Source organism: Quercus robur, chromosome 2 (assembly GCF_932294415.1).
Source record: "Quercus robur chromosome 2, dhQueRobu3.1, whole genome shotgun sequence".
In the NCBI taxonomy this organism is placed as follows: Eukaryota; Viridiplantae; Streptophyta; class Magnoliopsida; order Fagales; family Fagaceae; genus Quercus; species Quercus robur.
Window position 1 is genome coordinate 90,862,652 of NC_065535.1, and position 26,443 is coordinate 90,889,094.

General features: G+C 32.2%; 2 protein-coding genes across 2 annotated transcripts; one reads left to right on the forward strand and one right to left on the reverse strand.

Moving 5' to 3' along the window:
- Nucleotides 1-1,385: 1,385 nt before the first annotated feature.
- LOC126715761 (xylose isomerase) lies at nucleotides 1,386-6,849 on the reverse strand. The gene is made up of 21 exons (XM_050416539.1): nucleotides 6,689-6,849; nucleotides 6,286-6,369; nucleotides 6,051-6,155; nucleotides 5,653-5,727; nucleotides 5,447-5,576; nucleotides 5,247-5,338; nucleotides 4,992-5,042; nucleotides 4,368-4,444; nucleotides 4,232-4,286; nucleotides 4,027-4,128; nucleotides 3,782-3,833; nucleotides 3,550-3,595; nucleotides 3,412-3,467; nucleotides 3,108-3,159; nucleotides 2,906-2,985; nucleotides 2,708-2,778; nucleotides 2,571-2,611; nucleotides 2,339-2,438; nucleotides 2,145-2,216; nucleotides 1,928-2,005; nucleotides 1,386-1,817 (listed from the first exon to the last, which is right to left on the reverse strand). Exons 2-21 carry the CDS (start codon nucleotides 6,349-6,351, stop codon nucleotides 1,782-1,784), a joined length of 1,437 nt encoding a protein of 478 aa, XP_050272496.1. The 5' UTR covers nucleotides 6,352-6,369; nucleotides 6,689-6,849; the 3' UTR covers nucleotides 1,386-1,781.
- A 2,529-nt stretch (nucleotides 6,850-9,378) lies between these two features.
- LOC126705356 (protein FAR1-RELATED SEQUENCE 5-like) lies at nucleotides 9,379-11,385 on the forward strand. Its single transcript, XM_050404310.1, has 2 exons — nucleotides 9,379-9,991; nucleotides 10,715-11,385. The coding sequence occupies exons 1-2, from the start codon at nucleotides 9,379-9,381 to the stop codon at nucleotides 11,383-11,385; spliced, it is 1,284 nt and encodes a 427-aa protein (XP_050260267.1).
- Nucleotides 11,386-26,443: the final 15,058 nt, after the last annotated feature.

Genomic DNA, 26,443 nt, shown 5'->3' on the forward strand with positions numbered 1-26,443 from the left:
TTTTTCAAATAAACAATGTCTTCTCTTTTTCTTATGTAGCACTAGTAAGCGCTAAGTAGCTCTAATATATCGCAAAGACACACCAACAAAAAAAATGAATGAAATCTTTCACAAATTAGAATAATATTTTGAAGTATTCTCATGACCAAGCGAACTTTAAACGGTTACATCTTTACCATTGAGTTTTATGTATTACAATTTACCCATTTTGAAAGAAATTGTATAATAAACTAACCTGTGCTAACCCTGGATTGGACATGATTAGGATTAAATTACCAATATAATTTGGACTAAAATAGTACGATAGACTTGGCTCTAAACCCGTATCTCTTAACATGTTCTATTAGCAAAATAAACTTTCTTTATTATACTACTCATGCAATCACTCGATACAACATATAACGACAGTAGAAAAAAGTTTAACCCAAACTTGAACCAGTCTCAATATAGTGTTCTACCATTCAAGTTTAAATAGCAAAATCATTCAACTTAGTGTTCTTAAGGAGACTACTCATATGAAAATCAAGATGGGAAGTAAATAGATGCACTGGTGATACCAGACTACTTTGGAGAGAACACTTAGTGAGAATTTTATTTTGTTTTCATCCTTTCCCTATACCATTGCATTATGAGTGCTATTGCTTTTTATAATTCGGTAGACATCAGTCTTCAACTTATACCTTTTTTTTTTTTAATTTATCTACTACCCTTCCACCTAATTTCACGCCAATTTTCACTACTTGTTGAAGTAATCGATTCTGAGTTGTAGAAAAAAATTGGTGACTTTATGAAGAAAGTGTCAACTACTTCAGCATGTTGTAAAATTAGGTGTCAAAAATAAATGAGCTCGTCCCCGGATTTATTCTTAAATTTTAGGCTTATTTAGAGCAATACCCACAGGTTGCATCTAACTCAAGCTTAGGTAGGTAGTTCCGCAGGCTGATGCATTGGCTTCCCGGGATGAAAATGGCAACAATCCACTAAGGCATTCAATGAATGAAAACTATACCCTTCGCAGATAATTTTGGGATTGTATCGTGCTGTTGTTAACCAGTGCAGTTAATTGATTATGACTATATGTAGTGGGTGCTGTTCATACTATATTTCCTGTTTGAATGATTCTTATCACCCATTATTATGTCTTTCGTGAGCTTATGGTACAAACTAGCTCTCCCATTATACAAAATAGTGGATCCCCATTTAACATACTACTTTTTCCAATATATTCCCCAGCAAGAAATGGACATAAATACGAGGCTAGCAATGAACCAGGGACCTAAAAGTCCAAAGTGTGCCTAAAGATTACAACATATTCGGACATGCCCTTAACATGACTGACAGGAAATCTTAGTTTGGAGATTTTAAAATGCTTTAAGACCATGAGCTTAGATCATCAAAACGTTCATGTCAATTTATGCTTCATTTCACGAGTTAGATTGTACTCAATTATTGTTGTCAAGGTCTTTCACAGATCACAGCAATTTACCTAAAAGATATAATGTATCCCAAAGCTCCATACATACAAAGCTGCTTTCTGGAAATGGCCTAGTTCAGGAAAGCATAATATCCGATCCTAATTTAAGGCAAACAAACCCCACCAAAAATTATGAGTGCAGGACAAAGATCAACTCTTCCCATGTGACTTTCCATGATGAGATGAGAAGACGGCCTACATGATTAACTTTGGTGATAATGTGTGCCTTATTGGTAAACCTCTATTTTGTATTATTCCCCAAAAAAAGATAAGCAAAATCTAGTAGCCCAGTGGCACCTGCTGTTTTTTACAGTGCAGACTGGAAAATCATCTCCGCAAGTTCCTGTGACATTGCACAAAATCCCTCTATTAGATTTATTATCAAGGCCTAATGAGATAGTAAATTGGTAACAATGTAATAATAAATAATCGGCATACTCCAAGCTTAATTACCTGCTTGGCAGAAGCAACTTTTGGTTCTCCCAATTCAAAGGCTTTCTTCTCAAGCATATCAAAATCTGCCTTACCAGCCTGGTGGAGAATGCAACCATGCATTAGCCAGAGATGACATTTGAAAGACGGGAAAAAGAGAGAGGGGGGGGGGGGGGGGGGGTGGGGTGGTGGTGGTGGTGGTGGTGGTGGTGGTGGTGTTGTGTATAGAATACTTTACCTCAATTTGAGCCCCAAGTTCTGAGTCAAAACTCTGATATCGCTTGCGGACAAGCTCAGCTAAAGAACCATCCTTTGTTTTATGATAAGAAAAGTCATTTGGTGTCATTAGTAGGAGAAAGAAAAGAAACATTAAAATAACGTTTATACATGCAGCAGGTCCATAACGAAAGAGAAGAAGCATAAATTTTTCACCTCAATCAGCTTGGCAACATTACGAAGCCCACGGGCCAAGGTATCCATTCCAGAAATATGAGCAATGAACAAATCTTCAACATCTGTACTCTCTCTTCGTCTAAATATTCAACAAGTGAAGAAATGGATCAAAACAATGTATAATGAAATTCATATATTCATCATGAAAACATATAAGATGCATGTAACCATAAGCATGTTTAAGAAAATCAAAAGAAAATTAGGGACTGACAGTTTTGCATCAAAGTTGAATCCTCCTGGTGCTAGTCCGCCCTGTGATCGGAACAAATAACAGTTCAATAAATTCCTTTTTTATCACAACATTTGAATCTTGCAATGAAAAATTGAAGAGATACAATTATCACATACATTTCTGACCACACTGAGCATAACCAGAGTTGCCTCTCCAATATCTGTGAGAAACTGATCTGTATCCCAACCTGTAGCAAACGAAAACAGCTCCAAAATAAACTTCCAGTGTTGGAACATTTTTTATGTCAAGTATATAAATTACCCAAAAAAGTAAAGAATTGAGGAAAATATTTTATGTTTATAACTATTGCATACCAATCTGAGGATCGCCAGTGTTTGCATCAATATTTCCCAGCATACCATTGAGTCTTGCAGTTTCAAGCTCATGGTGACAGCTGCAACGTACAGAGGCATTACAAGGTTGCAGGAGTTACACTTTAGTTCGTGCTTGTTTAATTCAATGGAAAAGTTAAAATTCAGAACTTAGCACTTGCTCAACAAAAAAAATATATCATACCTGTGACCAGATAGGGTGGCATGATTGCACTCAATGTTCAGTTTAAATTCTCCTACAAAAGAGAACAGGACACAATAAGGTCTTGAATTTGTTACAGTTAATCAATCAATGTTCTATGCAAAACAATTTGGACATCCATCTCAAGATTCTAAAGTTAGTCAAGGACTGCAAATCATGCAAGTTAACTACATTTAAAATCATGAATTATGGAAACACTTATCTGATTAGAAATAGTATGGTATTATTAACAGCAAGGTGAGAGATCAAAATGAGAAGAATATGAATGTAGTAAACTTCTGCTTACCTTCAAGGCCATATTTTCGCAGGAAATTGGCTGCTGTTGCAGCATCCCAGTCATACCTGGCAAGAGATTTACCATATGTAAGCATGAAGGAGAGTGCAATCCAGATTATTAATTAAACAGAAAAGTTAAGAAGCATACTGGTGTTTGGTAGGTTCTTGAGGCTTGGGTTCAATCAGCAGTGTCCCTGAAAAGAGCAACAAGAAGAAGAAAAACAAGTTCATTATCGCATAATGGCAGAGTGACATATACTATCTGCTCTAAAGATGATAATAATTCTATTAAATTCTTTACTGGTTTATTCTTTGTACATCATACTATCACACAAATGCTCTAGTATGAGGGATTGGTAATAAATTAAACACAATGTTACCATTGAATCCAATCTTCTTCTTGTAAGCAGCAGCAGACTCAAAGAACCTGGCCTGTATGAAGATTAATAATAACTTAGTAAAAGAAGAATCATCACAATGAAAATTATGTTAAAATAGTAAAGACTAAAGACCCTTGGTGGCTTGGACTGGGAAAGAATTAGCCGAAAAGAATATAAAATCAAGACAAAGGTTAAGTCAATGTATCATTGAACACAATTGTAAAGTTGATGTGCACTAAACACACCATATGATCAAGCTCTCGTCCCATATCCGTGTTCAAGAGAGTCTGGTAACCCTCACGGCCACCCCAAAACACATAATTCTCTCCGCCTAAATAATGTGTGACCTGTAAAATGTATCAACAAGCAGACTTAAAATGTGATGGAAAAACATTGCAAGCATAGGTTACGCACACAAAAATAACATTTCACGCGCACACATATACCCACCTCCATGGCTTTCTTGACTTGAGCTGCAGAATATACATATACACCTAATTCAGAGCTGTAAACCAAGTGCATCTGAAGCATAAGTCCATGAATGACAGAGCACAAACACACAAACAGTCATTTCAGGAAAAATTACCTAGTTGCACCACCATGCATATAGCGAGGATGCATAAACAGCTGAGCTGTACCCCACAAAGGGCGGATTTTAGTTCCCTGAACAGTCACATTAAAGAGGCGTTTAAACAAGGCAGGCTTATCATGTGCAATAGATAAATCAAAAAGAAATTTTTTGTTATATAACATGGATAGAAGCCTATGCACCATTAAGTTAATTGCTCTTGCCCAAACAGGTCCAGGAAATTAAAGGGTTGACAATAACAAAAATGTTTACATGAATGTATGCATCATAAAATTTAATTTTCCACCTTAACATGCTTCTACTTGGCAGAAAAACACAGGATTAAGCTTCACAGGTCATTGAAGATTGGGTGTGCTTGGTTTAATGCCGCAATTCATATGCTTAAATTATTAAGGTTTTTAGTTGGTCAATGAGTACATGTACTCAAATTGATAAAATCAAGAAAAAGGAAATATGTGTGGATATTTGAGCCTCAAGAGAGTCAGGGCGTTCTTGATCCTCATGGAGACACTGATAACTATGTGGATCTGAAAGGGTACATATATGTTTTGCTTATATATGGTGTGATTTACATTACAGCTATTGACATGACCATTTACCAATTCATTCATATAAAATTACCTGAAGCTCCTTGGCAAGGGCCACTACTTCATCCAAGTTTGCGTTACTTTCCTGTTACAAAGATAACAATGCCAAATGACTGGTTTTGTGGGAGATTCTTAAATTCTATAGAAAAAACAGTTGAATATTATTTAAAAAAATTAGAAACAACAAAAACTCAAAATTTTCACATCTGCTTCTGATTCCATAGATTAAATTGAGTAAGCAACAGGAATTTCACCTCCTATTAGCACAATGACCTAAGAGATGACTCACCTCCAGGGTTTTGCCATCAGGGGCTATATCCCTGTCATGGAAGCACCACCAATCAACTCCAAGCTTGTTTATGAATTCAAAGTTGGCTTTCACTGTTATATGCATTAAGAATTTTGTGGGGAAACAAAGTTCATATCATTTCCACTGGTAAATTATCAGTACCAAGTATACAAAATTGGACAAAAAAAGATCAATCTTACTTCTTCTCTTGGCCATAGCCACTGAATTTGTACCATCTTCCCATGGCCAATACTTTGTAGGTGCACCAAATGGGTCGGAACCACTCCCACGAAATGTATGCCAAAATGCAACACTAAATCTCATCCAATCCTGTTTCCATAAAAATCTTTTGTTAGAAACCATTAGCTTCTTGAAAGCCTAAATCATATTACAAATTCAAACTAACCTTCATTTTCTTCCCGAGAATCTCCTCCTCTTTATTGTACCATTTATATGCAAGTGGATTCTTGCTAGAAGGACCCTGCATAGACAAAAGTTAAATTCACATATTTGTGCTGTCACAGTCATGAAGACTCCCATTATTATTTTTATTTTTTTAAGAAATAGAGTTGTATACAAAACACAAAGTTCCACAATTTAAAAATCTAAATAGATTTTAGGAAAAACTAAGTCTTTACTTTATAATTCAGAGAGATTTAAAACTGATAACTTGACAGTCATTGAGAAAATAAAATTTTCCTAAACCTATATTTTAATAGAAACACAAGAAAAAACATGGTAAAAAGAAAAATGAATAATCTTTACACACCACAAATGGACCATAAGGTCCATAACTCACCCTACCTCATACTTAATTTTGGGAATCCCAGGAAAGAATTCCCCTTGCCATTCACTCGAATCACTGCAAGCCTCAACAAGATTAGCATCGCATGTTGGTGGATTAGCAATCTGCAAGCAAGATGAACCAACCCCAAAATAAGATAATAAATTTAGTAAAATACAAGTACAAAGCTGTAATATCTATCCAAAAAAAAAAACCAAGATGTAAGGAACAAAACACAAAAGGGAGCTTCTTTACCACTCCAATGGTAATCACATTCAAACAAAGAAGAAGCAAGAAAATCTTCCCAGCCTTCATCTTCATACTCTCATGCAAACTCCTCTGCAACATATAGTAACAAAGGAATTTTAGAATAACCAATCATCAGAACAAAGAGTCACACACCCATGTAAATTCAGGAAATACCCAGATCAAATTTAACGCATAAAACGTCACACACACACGATCAAACTCACATAATTATTAGAAATAGACCAATTTGGGGAATACCCATTTACCAAATCAGCACATAAAAACATGGGTTGTTGTCACAATGTTAGAATACTCACTTCACTTGTACAAGAAATTTCACAAAAGAATCATTCTAACCAAACAAAAAGACCAACAAAAGACAAACAAAACTATTGAGAGAGAAACTCACAGATTGAAACTGGCTTTTGGGTTCAGCTTCGATTGGAATAGGAACACGTAAGTCTATTTTAGTAATGTCAGTTAAATAGATATGCTGTAAGGACTGAGAAGAAGCAGTAGTAGATAATATCAAGATTATTCAGCTTAAAAAAAAATTGTAAAAAATTAATAATATTATCTGAGATTAATTAAATATAGATTTTTTTTTTTGATGTGCTGATTAGTTTGCACTGCACACGACTCGGACTGAGTCTGTATGGATATGACCCTTTTCACCTTCACCTGTTTGCCAGTGTCTTTAGTCTTTACTTATTCCCTAGTTTTAGATAATTTATTTACTAAATATGAAATAAAAAGATAAAATTAGATTTTTTTTTTTTGGGAAACGATAAAAATTAGTTTATTTACTTAAAAAGTTCATCACTAACTCAATGATCAGATTTGGATTCCCTTTAATATCAATATTAAAAATTACTATATTTACAATATTTTCACCAAAAAAAAAAAAGTGGAAAGTTTTAATCTGTTTAAATTTACAATTTAATTTAGTTTTTTATCCACTCGTAACAGTCAATAACAGTTTATTATTTAAGATTTTTTGTGAAAGTGTTGTGAAAATATTATGAACATAAATTTTTTTTTAATGTTATTATGCATGAATTTTACTTATTTGACTATTTCATCTTAGCTGTTTTCAATGATACATTTTCATTATCCCTATATTTCCAAATAACTTATTTGTTATATAAAAACTAGTTTATATTTGCTAAAAAGTTTGTTTTGTTTTTGCCGAATAACTACTAAAGGGACTTTTTAGTCTTTTTATTTTTTGAGAAGATTATTTTATATTATTTGTTGGTCAACTATAAGGATTTTTTGGTCATTTAATGTACCTTAACCTCCTCGAAGAATCAGGAAAATAAAATCTTTCAGATTGATGTTTGATGAAGTGGTTTATTAATTTTTCTGATTGTGAACTGAGTCAGCTATGACAATGAGATAATCTATTATCTACCTTCCCATAAGTCCAAAATGCAATCAACATAATCAAAGCTTCTCTTGTAAACCATGCCAATTTTCTAGGTAAGTCATTTCATTTTGTGAGATGGCGTGTTCTGTTAATCAAAAAAAGTATCCTAATCCTGTTCTTCATTTGTGGGCAGTTGTTTCTTCTTGATGCTTAGGGACTCATGCACATACCATATTAGCAGTTACCATGTTGCTTTTCCTGATGCTCACTTGACTCGGATGCACTATCTTGTGCATAATGGAGCAATGCACATTGGCGAGGCATGTCATCTAAGACTGTTTTTAATCCATTCTGGCATTGTACTTGACTCACATATTGGATTTTTTGTGCGCTAGCAATTGCTTGTTGCTCTTCCTGATACTCACTTGATTGAAATACCCACTCTTCAAGTTCAACCCCAATCTATTCCACGAGAATATGTTCAACACCCATTCCAAATTCATATCCATTTGTTGCAAAATACTATTCCTTTTCTCCTCAAATTTATGTGCCATTTGTTTCAGAAAATTCTTTTTGAATCTCCTCATGAGATAAACCGAATGTTTCAATCGTGTCCAATCATCATCAATGGACATTCATTCTCTCCCACTTTAAACTGCTCAGAAATTTGTGTAAAAAAATTTATCTTCCTTATTGTCTTAATATCTTCTCCTAGTACTTGTGCTTCGAATGCAATTAGGAAATCATTTAACATATAGTCATGGAAAACTAGGGCAGTGGCATCAACCCTCAAAAACAAAAGTTGTGTTGATTATGTTTTCCATTTTTATTGTAATAATCTATGTCAAATTTGGCATGTCTTATACTCAAGAAAGTATATAGTGCTTCTAAAACTCCAACTCATCACACATGTGGAGTTTCTAAGACCAATGAAAAATTGACAAATGGATTAAAAATTACAACTCACCAACTCAGGTTACATAAAACAAAAAGACACAAATGCCCCCTAATTTTCCCCCATCCTGTCACTCTGCCTTTCCCCTTCTCCAAAATAAAAAATTTCATCTTTCTCTCTCACTCTCTCTCTGTTTCTCTCGCAGCACTATACCACATTAGTCACCACTCACTAGCACCTCTATGCCACATCAGTCACCACTCACTAGCACCTCCATCTTCCCTCTCTCAACTCCAAACCTTGACAGCCGTTGCCTAGTATCGTTAGTCATTATCAGTTCCGACAAGACCGACCTTTGTCTCGTCGGAAAATGCCCTCCCTCTCTGTTTCATGTTAAAGATGATTTCTTTTAGATGCATTTAAGTTTGCAATGTGTTGGCTTACTTGGAATTTTCACAATTTTTTTCATTCCTTGTAGTAGTTTTTTTTTTTTCATGGTGCAGGGATGGATGCAATGCTTTTGTACTGTTGTTTTTGCTGAAGGAATTGATTTTAATAAATAGTTTCGCCCTAAGAGTCTCCTTTGAGGTATTCAATCTATCTTTTTGTCATTTTCTTAGTTTAAGTCTTTGGTTGATTTATTATAGAAAATTATGATATTTTGATAATTGGTATGAAGCCTACTTGAGTTTCAATGTGTTTATGGTTGAGGATCAGTAGGTGGCTGGCAACAATTCTTTTTTATGAATTTATGGCGATTTATGTATATTTATAATCATTTTTTCATTATGTTCATTCAATATATCTTTTTTTCCATGATTAGGTTCGACTGGTCATGGATTTTTCAAAAAATGCTTTTGTTGCTATTGGGGACAATGATAAAAGGGAAAAGTTTGAAAATGTAACTTTGGGTGAATGTGATGAAATTAAAATTGGAATGCAAGTGAGGTCTAAAGAAGAAGCATATAACCTTTATAATGAGTATGCTTTAAAAAGGGAATTTAGCATTCGAAAAGCGGTTAAACGAGAGTATAATGGTGTTATTAGGCAACAAGTATTTGTGTGTTCAAAACAAGGTTTTAAAGAGTTTGAAGACCCTTCTAATATTAAAAAGTATCATAATTTAGATGCAAGAATGGGTTTTCGTGCTAGGATTCGGTTTGATGTAAAAAATGATATTTTGAGTGTTTCACACTTTAATGACACACACAATCATGAATTTGCAACTTCAGAAGAAAGATGTAACTTGAGATCAGAAAGAAAGGTGCTACCTGCTCATGGGAATATAATTAGCACAATGGTTAGTTCGGGTATAAAAGCAACAAAGTCTTACTCATTTTTGTCAAAAGAACTTGGTGGTGTAAATAATGTTGGGTTCTCTAGGCGAGATTGTCATAATTTTGTGCAAACAAAAAGAAAAGAAATTATGGAAGCTGGTGATGGGCAAAGTATTATTAATCATTTCAAAGAAAAACAAAATGAAGATCCAATGTTTTTTTATTTGGTGCAAGTAGACCAAGATAATAGAATTGCGAATTTCTTTTGGACAAATGGTAGATCAAAATTAGATTATGACTCTTTTGGAGATGTTGTTATATTTGACACCACTTATCAAACCAATAAGTACAACTTAATCTATGCACCATTTGTGGGAATGAATCATCATTGGAATAATGTTTTGTTTGGTTGTGCTTTTTTATTAGATGAGATAACTCAGTCATTTATTTAGTTGTTTGAGACTTTTTTTTACTGCAATGGGAGGTCGACAACCAAAATCTATTTTTACATATCAAGACTAAGTGATGGCAAATGCTATTAATATGGTTTTCAGTGAGTCTCGTCATCGACTTTGTTTATGGCATATTAGTAAAAATGCTCAAAACAATCTTATTGGAATCTATGGTGTTCCAGATTTCAATTAAAGATTTAATCATTGCTTATATGGTGGGTGTTCAAATGAATGGAGTTTGAGTCAACTTGGAGCAAAATGATTGAGATGCATAATTTAAAGGACAATACATGGCTAGACAGGTTTGACCAAATTTGAGAAAAGTGGTGCCCAACTTTCAATTTCAATTTCTTTTTTGCAAAGATGAAGTCTACCCAAAGAAGTGAGAGTACAAATAGTATTTTTCATCAAATTATGAAAACATCTATGTCTCTTATTGAAGTTATTAAATTTTATGAGGAAAAGGCAACACAAATGCAACAAGATGAAATAAATGAAGATTTTCGTTGTAAGAATGGTGCACCTGGGAAAGTTCATAAGCATGGGGGCATTTTAAGTCATGCTGCTAAAGTTTATACTCTTGATTTGTTTGGAATGTTTGAAGAAGAATTTAATTCTGGTATGAGATTGAATTGTGTTGAAATTAATCATTATGAGGATAACTTTACATATTCACTAGGTAATGGGGAGAGTAGAAGGATGCATATTGTGCATTTTAACCGGACTGAATTAAGTATTTGTTGTGATTGCAAATTATTTGAGACTTTGGGGTTATTATGTTGCCATGCTTTAAGGATTTTTCTTGTGAATAATATACCCGACAAATATATATCAAGTAGATGGACAAAAGATGCCAAGAAAAGATTGTGTTGCTCTGTTGATTCATTTAAATCAAATGAGAAATCGACTCATGTATTGTGTATGAGCAACTTAAGTCTTTTGTGGTATAAATTTTGTGATAAGGCTGCATTGATTGATCATGAGACCAAAATAGCAATGGATAGTCTAAGTGAGCTATTATGCAAGCTTGAAAAGAGTTTAGCAGATACAAATAAGGTGGAAGATGTTGGTAAAAAATGTCCCCAAGATCTCATATATGATGATGATGTGTAACCTTGCTTAGATGGTAAGAGATCAATCCTTGATCTGCCACATGTGAGAAAAAAAGGGATAACCAATTTTAGAATAAAAAGTCAATTGGAAAAGAAGCAAAGAAAAAAGAAAGTAAAAGATGCAACCACTTCAAGAGCTCCAAAAACTATTTCTATGGTACATGGTAAGTACAAAACTAATACTCAAACTTTCTTTTTCTCATTTTTTACTTGTTGAGTTTAACTGTATGTTCTTACTTCGTCTTTTTTTTTTCTTTTTTTTTTTAAAGAAAATGTTCAATCATCATTTCTTCCCCTGAAGATGTCTTGCTAATCTCGTGGTTAGCTCTACAACAATGCTTCAAGAAAATCATTTGAAAAAAAAGAACATAAAAAAAGTGAAAGATACAACCACTTCACAAGCTTCAGAAGCTATTTTTGTGGTACATGGTAAGTACAAAATTAGTATTTCAATTTTTATTTTTCATATTTTTGCTTGTTGAGCTTAATCATTTGTTACTTTTTTTTTTTTAATATAGAAGATGTTCATACATCATTCTTTCCCCCGGAAATGTTTGTTGCTTATCTCATGATTAACTCTACAAGAATGTTTCAAGAAAGTATCTCAATGTCACACTTGAATCAAGTGCATTCTATAACCTTAAACTTTTTATGTTAGAGGGGGAGAAGCTTTAATATGTGCTTTTGTTTATTTTTTTTACCCTAATATTGATCTCTCTTTTTTAGGGCCCTACTAAAAATTTATGAAGTACGAAGAACAACTCTTTTGGATAGTATTTTGGACAATATATTGCACAGCTCATGGACAACATCTTTGGACAGTTTTTTAGACAACATTTTGGTCATTATTGCACAGTGGAGGAACCTTTTAGATAGTATATTTGACTTGAAAATTTTATAGATAACATAGTTGAAATTTTGGACAAGTAATTGCATAGTCAAACAGTAATTACAACTATCATTTTGTAAAGCTTTTGTAATGAATGAATTTACTCAAACATGATAGATTTTGTATATGTTTGGGTAACTTCTAGTTAAAGACTAATTAAATGCAAATGATAAAAGTTTTAAATGCAAGAGTACTTTTTATTCGTATATTTTAGTTTCTATATGTGCATAGTGGTGGAATTGCAATGCTAGATTGTTGCAAGTGTTATATTGTTCCAATTAAGGGAATGATAATATTTTGGTGCTACAATTTTTTTTTTTTTTTTTTTTTTGTTATTTTGATAATATAGTGAATGGTAGGTGTTGACTTTTTTTTTTTTTTTTTTTGTTTTCTTACAGGTGGGGGGAAAGGGGATTTGTTTTTCATTATTCCAGGGGAGAATTGTACAAGTGTGTGTTTACAAGAAATATATTGATGGTGAAAAATGAGGATAATTTAGATGGTGGAGAGATATAGGCATGTTGAACATTTTTGTGGTGAAAACTTAAATGTTCATTATTTATTTGAGATTGTTTTGTATATAAAAATGAGAGTTTGGCATTATGTAATGTTCAAAAACAGGAAAATAGTTTTTGATTTAGATAAGGTATGGAAATTTTTTTTTTTTTTTTTTTTAAGAATTGCAGTTTTCAATAGATGTATTGTTAATATAATTTTGTACTCTATAAACAAATAGAACTTTATTGAAATAAAACCATATACGTAATATCTGTTTTCATAAAAGCAATGACCAACATATATTGTTACCCTCTCAAAGTATGAAATGGCCAATACATTTTGGCTTATTCTTCTTTTGCAAAGGTGTAGCCATTTTTGTCAAGTTGCTGAACAAATAATTTATTGATAAATTTCATCTAGTATATACTTTACAAGAAAATTTGGAAGGTCCTTCATCTATATTTTTAAACTATCCTAACTTTATATCTTTTGTAAAACATAAGTATTTGTATTATACATCACACTTGTCTTACATTTCTTTGGTACAAGTTTTAAACTCAACACAACAAAAAGATTGCCTCGTCTTTAGATAAACAAAGTTGGAACTATTAAAGTTGGTTGAGATTCAGATCTCATAGACCAAGTTTCTTCAAAAAGTCCAAAGTCTGTTCACTGCAATGGCCTTATGTCATGGAGAATAAAGCCAAAGTTTGATGAGCATCCCAAACAACGCTGCTATGCATTACCCTTGAAGCTTCCCAAACCAAAGATTGATGAGCTTATCAAACTAATGAAATTCCAGTACTGCTCACAAGCAACTAGACCACCACCTAAAAAAGTTTTGAAAAAAAAAGCCTCATTCAATTGCATATAAAGAAACAATGATTCTGTCAAAATGCATATCTGAGCACATTTAATATGACTAATTCTGTCAAAATGCAAATCTAACAAAATCTCCAAGTTGCATAGTTAGCAAGAATATATCTCAATGAAAATATTCCAAAGTGAGCATAGTATAATTATAGTAGGAATCCATCCTTCAAATTCACTCAATATAATCTATCATTACCTATTACCATCAAAACCAAGTGCAAAGCACATCTTAGCAATTCCACAAGCTGGAGTAATCCTCCACAGAGCTTTGTTTGAAAACTCAAGCAAAGAATTTAAAACACAGTCCCCTTATTTTCTCAAACTTTCTTAGCGATCAATTCCAAACTTATACACAATTTGATTTAGTAACAGAAATAAGCAACATACCAAAAACAATTAGCAAGGTTCCATAACAACAATTGGCGCCACATGGTGCCATGATGCAAAACAAAAAAAGCAAGGTATATAAAGCCAATAATAAACATGACTGATGTTAATATAATCCAAAGGTATCTAACAAAATGTACCAAATTCCTCTTTATTTAAATCTAAGGCAATATAGACTTAGACTATATGCAAGTAACAAAGTACACTGCAAGCAATATATGAACTGACTTCATCTTAGTGACTAGCACGGAGTTTGACTATAGTAGCATCATATATTACCTGGAAGGAACCATCAATGTTAATCTAGGCAGCCCAATTTTATTTTGTCCCTTTCTTTATTACTACAATATAAATATAAAGATGAGAAATATGTACAACCCCAAAACAAGATTGTACATACAGCTTCAATATTGGAAGAAGAAAAAATAACAATTTAATCTAACCTAAAAGAACAATTTTTTGAAAAAAAAAAAAAAAAAAAAAAACCCTTTTACTGTATGTTAGTGCATCTATACTCATTGAAGCATTTTATCAAACAGTACAAGTTTCTTTTCTACATAACAAGTTCTGGTTTCCTAGGATTTCTGCATAAAAGTCACAACATAAAAATGACTAAAAGAGGAAGAAATATCATCTTACCATGTATTCAAAAATGAAGAACAGTTCATTGTCTTCCTTGACAACCTTGTTCAGTTTTATGATATTGGGATGATTCAATTTATGAAGAGCCTACCAAAGGCAAGGTTATCAGTAAATTTTTTTGGAAAAAAAAAAAAAAATCAAGACACATATGTAAACAGAAAATTCATAAAATAAAATGAAAAAAATGAGGAGAAAACCTTCTTGCAAAGTCAGAAGTTGAAAGCAGTGAAGAAAACTTTGTGGTTGAAGACAACGGAGAGACAATTTTAGGCGTTTTCCGATGAGACAAAGGTCAATCTCGTCGGAACTGGTGATGATCGGCGATGCTAGGCAGCGGCTGTCAAGGTTTGGAGTTGAGAGAGAGAAGATGGAGGTGCCAGTGTGGTATGGTGGTGCGAGAGATACAGAGAGAGATGAGATTTGCTATTTTGGAGAATGGGAAACGGAAGAGTGGCGAGATAGTGAAATTTGGTATTTTCGAAACTATTTATGTCCAACAATGTAGCTCCATCAACGATGCTAGGCAGTGGGCAATGGCTATGGAGGTTTGGAAGAGAGAGCGGTAAGAGAGCAGAGATAGAGAGAAAATTTTGATTTTCAAAAAAAGGGGAAGTTGTTTTGATGGCGGGCTTTGAAAATTTAGAGAGTATTTGTGTGTGTGTGTGTGTGTGTTTTTTTTTTTTTTAATTTTTTTTAATTTTTTTATTTTATTATAAATAACCTTTGGTGAGTTGTAATTTTTAATCTATTTGTCAATTTTTCAGTGGTCTTAGAAACTCCACATGTGTGCTGAGTTGGAGTTTTAAAAACACTATATACTTTCTCCTTATACTCACGTCCTTTTGGGTATAGTGTATACCCAAAAACATGAGCGCCACTATAGCTACAATTCAAATAATATTCCGGTATCTCTCTAACTTGAAGAGGTCTACTGTATATTGCTTTCAAAAATCTTGCGGCTTTCCTCATCAACTTTGTGAGTCAACAAGCAATTCATCTTTCCTTTGATGAAAGACATGTTTGTAAAAAGCTCAAATACTAATTGTGAAAATATTTTGAGACCTAGGAAGATCTCCAAAACAAATAATATGAACGAAGGAAACTAACTCAAAAGAAAAATAAACACAAACACACTAAGAATTATGTGGTTCAGCAGTAGCCTAACTCCACAAATGACAAAGAAAGAAATTTTGTTAACAAATTTGGAAGAATATAGATATGGTGTAGAGGCACTCTCACACAATCCAAATCTTAAATATACCCAAATAGCTCTCTCTCACAAATACAAAGGTTAGGGGTTGCACCTTGGCCAACACTCCCAATTAAACTTTATTATCAAAATATTAAGTGACTTATTATTAATTATTATGATAATTTATTCTAGGTAAAACTCCATTACTTAAATTTCAAGAAATTTAAATATCTTCTTTAGTAAAATTCTATTAACAAAGTGTTCAAGTAATTTAAAATAAAATTCATATTTATTTGGTATTTTGATTATATATCACAAATTTGTATTTTAATATAGGTATGTCTTATATGTCATAAAATTAATGAATTTTTATCGTGGCTCATTAATTATTAAGATAGTCGATTCATTCTCGGTAAATAATATTTTGATATCATATAAACTTATTTACAAACTTATACAATCCAACTTCAAGTCTATATAATAATATTTTTAGACAAGCATACATTGAAATATAATATTATATATAATTAAATCAAGCCTCATATTCAAAAGTTTGTTTACGAACATATTATTATGTTTAGCTTGACTTGTTTAATAATCGAGTCTAAACTTGGACTTTACTTTGGCTTGTTTGCCAAACAAGTAAAAAAAAAAAAAAAAAAAAAAAAAAAAGCTTTTTCATGATCCGAGTTTGAACTATTCATAAACAACTTCTCTTTTATCACCTTAATTATTTTAAGGCAGTGGGCCTTTATTAAACCTTGGTCCAACCTTAGTTTTCAAAATAAAACCACTTCGTTTATCTGGTTCTATTTGATCATGGCCCAAATGAAGGCCTTTTTGTTGTTGAACCCTATGACCCAAAGCTTAAAGCATTAAATAAGTATTTAACACCGATTGAACATCAGTAATCATTGCAACACAGATTCCTTAAAAATAATTGGTGATGAAGAAGCAAATCAAAGCACTACACGTTGTACTAGCGTTTGCTATGAGCCCACATGGTCTCTGTGAATGTGCCAACCTCACATGGTGGCACCCCGTGAACTCATTGATGGGTTGCTGAATCACAATCACGCGTTTCAAACCACAAATCCCATATTATTCCAAATTTCCAATGAACAAAATATATGAGCTTGGGTCCCTGCTTTTATGTCGAAGACTTATAAATTGCTTGGTTTTTTGTGACTGCTGAATTTCCTTATGAAATTAGCTTGCTTTGTGTTCCTCTGCATGTACTTCTAAGCTCGGCCGAGACTTTATGCACTTCACCAATCAATAAATACTTAATTTTTGTATTATTATTAGTTATGTAGACCAGGCCCGTATGTGAAAGGAAGAACCGACAAAAGGGATAATTAAAATGAATGTGGATTGGATGGCAAAACAGTCATTCGGCTTCATTTTGGGCCCAAAAAAATGTATTTCTACTAAATTTAGAACATTTGAAAAGTCATATACTCTTAAGGTATCTAACTATTTCCTCAAGTACATGCAGTTCCCGTTCCACACACATCAAATTATTACAGGGAGGAATCCAATAAGAGGTGGCCCCAAGATGCTGGGAAGAAGTTTCAATCCTAGGATCTCATGAATATCATGAGTCTTTAGAAACCACTAAACTAACCCCTTGGAGTTCTAGATACTTATAAAATAACCAAATACTTGTTGAATTGAAACATATCAGTGATATCATCCAAACACACAATTTCGGGAGTTTAGCTAGCTGACTACCTAGAATTTGAGAAAAACCAGCAGTTTGCTAAGGAATTTCGTGACTTTTAACCAGCTGATTACCTAGAATTTGAGAAAAACCAGTAGCAATATGCTACTTTTGAGGGTTCACTGCTTGAAGCAAACAGATGCTAATATCCGACAAATACAACAACTTTTCCTCTCATCAAATTACTTTTTATTGGCGGCAACAAATCTATAAAAGATAGGAGGACTTGAAAGTGATAAACATCAGACTTGAGGAGATTTGGAGTAACACGGAAAATTAAATTTTCTTTTAGGTGCTTTCTTACACTCCTATAAACCTTCAAACCTTCGAACACATTCAGCAGATTGTTCAAAACTCTTCCATGAGTTCCTGAGTGCCCTAAGCATAAGTGACACTTTCTCCTTCATCCCATTAATCCCAATTATCCCTATTACAAAGCTAACACCATGATTTATCTAAGTTTTGTGAGCTAACCATAACATTTGCCCTCATTTCACTTAATATCTCACAAGGAGCATTTGGTGTATATTGTCTTTTTTTGTATTTTTATTTATTTATTTATTTTGTTATGTTTTGTTTTTGTACACAACTAACATGATAGGGACTAAGATCCATTCATAGTTGTTGGCGCTGCCATCTCATATTTGCTAGTGTGAATCCTTGAGACTTGACTTATCATACGTATCTCATAACTTGTTTCGACCAAGAGAGGAATATCAATTGCTTATAAGTTTATAACTAAGATAAGTTTCTATATATCTTATTCTCCTTGCATATTTATACATATCTTCATATGGTGTTGCTTGATACATTTATTGGCATGAGTTTAATGCTACATATATTAACTTGGGCATAGACAAATATATTCATTTAATATTGGCAAATATACTTGCTTAGCTTTGTTTACGTACGATAGCCTAATATATTTATTCATATTTATTTGTACATGCTTCATATTAAAATTACTTACACATGAAAAACTATTTATCTCACTAATTTTTTATTCTCATAATTTATTATATTATCTTCTTGTTTAGGAGAAATGCGAAGGTACGTGGTGGCCAACTAGCAATCCATTGACATGAGTATCAAACTCAAATACCTCAAAGAACCCGAGTTTAGTAGCTAACTTATCAAAACACGACCAGGTGACGTTATGTTCAAGCCAGGGGGTTCAAATGAACCCCCTGACCAGTCCAAATTTTTATATATATAAAAATATATTTAAATTTTTTTTTATCCCCTAAAATAAAATTTTGAACAACCTGACTCTAAATTTTATTTAAACCCAACTAAAATAAATTTAAATATGATCATTTTAATACTACTTTCACAATAAATGTTATGTGGCAAGTTGTAACTAGTTTTTATTTAGATCACAATTGACATCACTTTTTACCTACCTTTAACAACTTGCCATTTAGATTTTGTCATAAATTTTTTGTAAAAGTATTGTGTATTGAATTTTATAAAAAAAAAGTTTCAAATTTTTGCTCATTTGTTATATTTATATATATCTTCTCTCCGGAACTCTGACTTACTTTACTGTTGACAGCAGAATAAAGCTATTTTTTCTTGCACTTTTCTTCTTCATAAGCAAATTTTTTTACTACTATTACAATCAATAGATCTCTAACTACATATGAGATTCTTTCCCCATTCTCCTTATCTCTTTTCTCTCTTCTATATTTTCTTAATTTTTCTCTTTGTTTGATCAAATAGTTGGATAAGTGCTCTATAAATTTTCAAATCAAGAAGTCTTTTAATGCTTGCTCAAATTCCAAGAAGAATAGTCTTTTAATGCTTGATTAAAAAACCATACACTTTAAAAGCAAAAACTTATATTAGGTGTGTTACTATTCTTCTTTATCATATATTTTTATTTAATTGATATTACATATAAATATAATAAGTTATTATTAATTTGACAAAAATGTATGATTAATTATTTAATTATATTTGTTTATGCATTTAACGATTGTTGTCTTACTAATCTTTAAACTATTAATAATTTTTTTAGACTATTATACAATATAGTTGTATTGTATACTAAATTGTATTTAGAATACTATTTTAGATTATTATACATAATATGAAAGTTATATGTACAGAAAAAAAAAAAATATATATATATATATATATATATCATTTTATTTTTTACTTGCCCTCCATGACAAATTTCTAACTCTGTTACCCTTCTTAAAAGAATCTTGAAGCTGCCACTGAACATGACACATGTTACGGTCATTTATTCGTGGGCTGAGTGAAAGGTAATTGGCTGCATATCCATTTATTTTGTTTGCAAAATGTCATGGGCTTGGGTGTTCTTTCAGCAAACAACCCAGTTTAGTATGATAAGTGGCCATGTGTCATAAAGCCTGAAATGATTGAAAAGTCAGAAGCCTGAAACGTTCTGAGAGATTGTATGGGTCTAAAGTCCATTTCGTGTAGAAAAATATTATGGATCTTAAAAGTACAAATCATTTAGAGTAGTTATCATGGATCATAAAGACAATTTTACGTAGATAATATTGGGCCCTAGACTTGTTTTGCAGAATTAAAATGTGATCACAATTGCAAAATGTACCGTGTGGATACGTAATCGGACATCGCTCAAGTCTAGTACTCATTTAGGAGAAAGGCCAACTCTTATACGATGCTGATGTGACCTGCAAGTGCCCCACCAATTAGAGGCCACATGTTTGCATGTCATAAATTTTTCTTACTGATATCATGTTATAATAATTATAAAAGAATTGAAAAAAATTATAAAAACAGCTAATTACTTTTTCATAATTAAAAAAAAAAAATTATGAATATATATTCTAAGAGCACATATTAGTAAAACTTAAAAAAAATTCCATAATTCTTTTCACAACTTGCCACGTGGTAATCTAGGAATGGTTAAGGTCAAATGGTAGATCCACACATTCACTATTCATGACTTACTATGTGGTGAATTGTGAGATTTTAAATGTCCCTATTATTGATTTTAAAAAAGAGGCTCAACCAAACATATTCGAGAAAATCTAGAGGCATAAAAAGTTTGATACTTGCTAATGTGACAAATTGTTAGCAATAGACAAAAATGTGATTTTATTGTTAAGTATAGATGAGAATTAGTGAAAGTTTATTGCATGTGTTAAAAATTTGTCAATTTTTTTTTTAATTTTTAATTTTTAATAAATATAGCATTTCTCAACATATTAATAGGACTTTACTTACCAAAATGCCGATATCAATATCACCAACTGACCAGAAATGAGATCATTAATACCTCCTTGAACAGATTTAGGTGCGCTGCATGCACTCTTGCCAAAGTGGCAAAGCTTTCATGTGACCAACTAAAAAAAAAATAATAATAATCTATAAACACAACTTTTGTATTACAATTTTTGCCATGTGCAACAATAGAACAAACATTTGTGTATTTTGTTGCCATGTTGGTGAGTTGTAGTAAAATTTGTGTATATATTGTCGTGGTATTTTTTGCAGCAATAAATAGTAGAGAAAAAGTGATAGGTCTGTGTAAAAGTGATAGTTCACCGATCACAGTTGTACACATTATCATATTGTGATGAATTCGGTAATCCTAGAAGCACTGGACCAAACAATTAATGGGTGCTTTTGTCTACTGTTGGAGATGTTGATGAGGTTCCCTCCCAGATTTTGTTTCTCCTCTTTGAAGTATTAGTCCACGAAGAAAAACAAACAAACAATGCAACGAGGGATCGATCTTTAATTTCTTCACCAAGAATTCTCTTTTGTCATCATCAGTTTGGTCAGCCCAATTTTGATTGATCTCTGAATGAACCAACTTTATTAGACAGATTAACTACCACCTCCTACTGTTTCTTTTTCAATGAGAATCTCGTCCTATCTCTCTCTCATTCCCAGGTTAACAAGCTGAATATGATATTGGGGGCCTACAGATATTTCTTGCAAATATATGTTTCAGATTTATGTCTAATAAAGATGCCCCACACTTGATAAAGTACAGAATTTGTAACTGCAGTTGTGCTAGGGGCATTGAAAATTTTATAGAAGTTTTTACATCCTCTCTCACAATCTCACATAGAATTACAACTCACTTCAGCCCACCATGCCACAAAGGAAGGAGGGAGGGTGAAAATTTATGCCTATAGACTTATTATCATGACTAAAGAATAATGATAGCTTTTAAATATTTGTTGGACTGTAAGCTACGTCATTCCATCTTAAAATCAATTGCTGACGAGGAAGACACATTCAAATCTTTTATGACATTCGAAATTATAGAAGTTTTTATATCCTCCCTCCCTCACCAATCTCACGTAGAATTACAACTCACTTCAGCCCACCATGCCACAAAGAAAGGGAGGGTGAAAATTTATGCCTATAGACTTCTTATCATGACTAAAGAATAAGGATAGCTTTTAAATATTTGTTGGACGTAATCATTCTACCTTAGAACCAATTGTTGATAAGAAAGACACTCAAATTTTTTATGACATTCAAAATTACACCCTAAATACCTATTTTTGGAGTGGCTATAGGAAGCTGAATTGTGGTCCCCAAACAATTCCCCCTCACAATGGTGCTTTTATGACTCAAACCCATAACCTTGGCTCTAATACCACTTGTTAGACCGTAAGTTTATGCCATTTCACCTTAAAACAAATTAATAATGAAAAAGACACACTCAAGTCTTTTATGATCTTTGACATTGTGTTCCGCGTGCTTGTTTCTTAAGCAGTTGTAGAAAGTTAAATCGTGGTCGCAACAATTTTGTCTAAGGACATAGGCACATGTCTTCAATTTTTACGCACAAAACAGATACATTATTGCATAAATTATTATAACTGTATAAGTTAATACTCTTCGTAAATGCTGCTGGCAATGTTGATCACCAACCATCCACGATCGAAAGTGTATGTTCAGCTTTTGTAGGTTTGACAGGTTCAGTTATGGGACTCTCATAATTCATATGCCAAAAAAAAAGGCACACCAACTCTTACCATTATTATTTTTTCCACCCATCCTTCAATCTTATTGTTATAATTATCTCCCCTATTTAGAGGCTCCTTTATCACATACTTTTACAATCTTAATTTTATTATTTCTTAAATTTTCACCACAAATCCTTCATATCTTTTTTATTTTCGTCTTATGACGGTTTTGATGTTTTTTTTTTTTTTTTACATACTCTTGCTCAGTAACAATTGGAATCATGAGAAATGGACATGGTAACATATTTTGTCATTTTATAATAATAATTGAAAAGGAAATAAAATTGCTATAGCCAAATATTTCAATGTCTAATACATTCCAAAAGAAACAATTCTTCGGTGATAAAAGTTGAACGTGATTGAAACTTTTTGGTGCGACAACGCCGACAAGTAATAATAAGGCAGAAATCTCAATCATGCCTTTAAAGTATAGGTGACACGTTATTTTCGTTGCTAATTAAAGTTTTTTGTGTGTGTGGTTATTTTGCTACTTAAACTTTAACATTTTATCAAGTTGTTTGTTCAATCCTTTGTTGTCCATAAATCTGTCGCTAAGTATTGTAAAATGATGTTGAATAACATATTGGCTAATATTGCATTTAATAGCAATTTTAGATATTACAATAGACCAAGTGGGACACTAAAGTGGTTAGATTTATATGTGAATTGTCAAGGTAGAATCTTTGGTCCATGAGTTTAATGGGCCAACCCCACCTTACATGGGTGGGTAGCAAACATAAATAATTTTTAAAAAAAAATTAGTAATACTTATTAAAATACATAAAAATAGTAATAATAGTGTTTTAAATCTGGTTTATAATACATTACATAATTAAAGTACAACTACAAAATGACTTAACATTTGTAGTTGTGAACTGAAGTTATAAACAACGGATACTAAACACACACAATCAGTATGAAAGAAATATCCCTATTGAATATATCACAATAGACCAATGTGGCAAAGATGTTACAATTTAAGAAATAAAATCATTAAAAATAAATTATTAGAATAAAAATGACAATTCACCCAAACATTAAAAGGTGTAAAGTCTCAACTAGTAAAGTCTTTCTTGTGGTCAAACAAAAGATATGAGGTTCAAACCCTATCAACACAAAATACTGGTTAATGTCTTAATAGACTTGGCCTAATGTTGAATAGCATTCTTCATGAAATAGGTGTCATAGGTTGAAATCTTATCATATATATAAAAGAAAATGTGTAATTTACATTTTAGCCTAATCATATCATATATTAAAGTAGAACTTAATTAAAATTCTAATTTTTTTTTTTGAAATAGTTAGAAATACATACATGATAAATATATATGCTTCAACCCTAGCAACTCAAATCCAATCCCCCCATGTACTTATTGCTTGGGGAAGTACCAACTTGCCCAACTAGATGGTAGTCTAAATTAAATTCTAATTGTGTGTTAAATTTCCTTACAATTGAATTGTAATTTAATGCAAAGTTCCTTTATATTTTTAATGTACTCTCTAATTTCATACCAAGTATCATTCCAATTAAATAATTGTACTTCCTCAAAAAAAAAATTAAATAATTGTAGATATTTTTCATTGCACCCATGGTTTTAAAAACCGAACCGGACATAGAACTGTTTTTTTTGGAATTTTCGGTTCAACCCCGGTTTTTGACCGGTTTTTGGCCGGTTTTCCGGTTGTTGACCGGTTTTGGGGGTTTTAACTGGACCGGATTGGCTTCCGGTTCCCGGTTGAACCGGTCGGACCGGCCGGTCCGGTCCGGTTTTTAAAACATTGATTGCACCTTATGTATACAAGGGTTATTAGCTAGTAAATAATAATAAAAACATTTAAAAAAAAATCATAATAACAACATAATAAGCCACAATAATATCATATAATTAAATATTAAGAATTAATATAAAGTTCACTTTCATTGTCCATGCCTTCTTTAAGGAGCCTTAAAATGGCCCATGAGATACATTATCTTCCCCAGGAAGATTAAATTTGGCTAAATTATAATTTTAGACTCTAAATTTTGGGGAAAGTTTGATTTTAGTCCTTCAAATTAAAAAAATTTGGATTTAATCATTGAAATTTTAAAAACAAAACAATTTCCTTCCTCCCATCTATATGGTTGGTTCGATTTTGATCATTTAATATTTGGTTGGTTTAAGATTCAAGTGATAGTCCAAAGATAATGACATTCTTTGTGCTACTCCATGCTTGTAAAACAATTTCCGACTCTTTCTACACCATCTACCTATCCCTAAAATAAGTAATTGGTTCAATTTTGCTCCCTTAAAAATGGGATGTCATTAATAAGTAAATGAAAAAAAAAAAAAAAAGATTTAAGGACCAAATTATTTGTTGTTGATATTTTAGGAACTAAATAACCTAAAAAAAAAAAATTTAGTCTAGTATTATTTATCCTATAAATCTATTCAAATGATATGATTTGACAACCATAAAGTGCTGGACAAGGTTGTGAACATTGGATTAAGCTGGCCGGATACGATTGAATGTTGAATTGGATAAGGCTGTATATATAGTAAAGAATGGGAAGGATTCAAAATTAAGACGCAATTCCTAATTAAAGATGATAAAAAAGAATCTGTCAATAGAAAGAGACAATGATTAACTCTCTTTTTTTTCTTTGGGATTTTACCTTCAGACTTGCATAAACATAGCAATTTTGACTTCTTCTACGATTTTAGAGTACATAAAGACTAAAGAGTGTAATACTTACAAAATGATCACCAACTTGAAATGCATCTATATATGTATTGACTAGTCTTGTTAGGTGTGTTTGAGTTGGATTATGATGATGATTTTTTTGCTGAATGGATTATGATGATGATGATGATGATGACGATAACCTCCTTGTGTATGTTACGGATTTGCTTAATCTTCAACAACTAATGTGAACTTAACATTCACTCACACCCAATTCCATTTAAAGTGCAAACACATACACGCCATGCATGACGTATGAATTACTAGAAGAAAAAAAAGAAAGAAAAAGACAACAATCCCACCCATTCAGTGAACAAATGCTATTTTAATTTCTTGTCAATTCCACATTTAATATTTAGATAATCTAGCACCACTTACTACGAGACTTTGAATTGAAGTACATATATAATTTTCCATTAAGATGTTCTTAAGTTATTGACGTTAATTAAATAATCGATTTTTTTATTAAAAAACTCAAGAAATTAAGTATGAATGTCTTAAATCAGCAAATAATTGCTATTAAAAATAATTGTGTTGCATTCTATTGTCCTTTTCAGCTTTTCCCCCTTTTTTTTTTTTTTTAAATATAGAAAAAACAGTTTCATACTCGTTGATTTAGCAGGAAAATTCATTTTACCGGGTCAAATTAGCTTTTTCAAAAGTATTTTTGATTTTTCAATTACCTATCAAATCCTAAATCATTGGAAGACAAACAATTTTGCCGGTACCCCCACGAGGCCACGATTAAAGTGATATTATCATTACAAAAAGAGTGTGGTCCATATTACAAGTCCAATTGGCAATTTGGCATAGCTAGCTAGTGGAACAGCGCCGAAACTTAATTATATCACATGGCAATAATTAATCTTGGTCTAGCTAAAATATCCACTCAATCTCAAATATTATAAAAATGTCTTTTTTGTTGTGCTGGTGGATAAGATTGAAGAGCCCATTCCAGGCCAATCTTCTATGTTAATAAGGTACATCTGGGCAGTAGTGAACTGGGACTTATTTAAAGGGAGCCACAAAATTGGATACGATCCTATGAAATAATTATACGAATATTCAACAATTTTATTTGTATTTAGTCCAATTTTGGGCATGCGTTTAATTGACATGACACTATCAGAATCTTTTTTTTTTTTT

Excerpts from the sequence above, each read along its gene's own strand:
- LOC126715761 (XM_050416539.1), bottom strand. The coding sequence starts at position 6,351 with ATGAAGATGAAGGCTGGGAAGATTTTCTTGCTTCTTCTTTGTTTGAAT. Across the intron at positions 4,287-4,367 it reads ATGCATGGTGGTGCAACTAG|CTCTGAATTAGGTGTATATG; the intron begins GTAATTTTTCCT and ends CTTGGTTTACAG. Across the intron at positions 1,818-1,927 it reads AAGTTGCTTCTGCCAAGCAG|GAACTTGCGGAGATGATTTT; the intron begins GTAATTAAGCTT and ends GCAATGTCACAG.
- LOC126705356 (XM_050404310.1), top strand. The coding sequence starts at position 9,379 with ATGGATTTTTCAAAAAATGCTTTTGTTGCTATTGGGGACAATGATAAA. Across the intron at positions 9,992-10,714 it reads GGAAGCTGGTGATGGGCAAA|TTATTAAATTTTATGAGGAA; the intron begins GTATTATTAATC and ends CTCTTATTGAAG.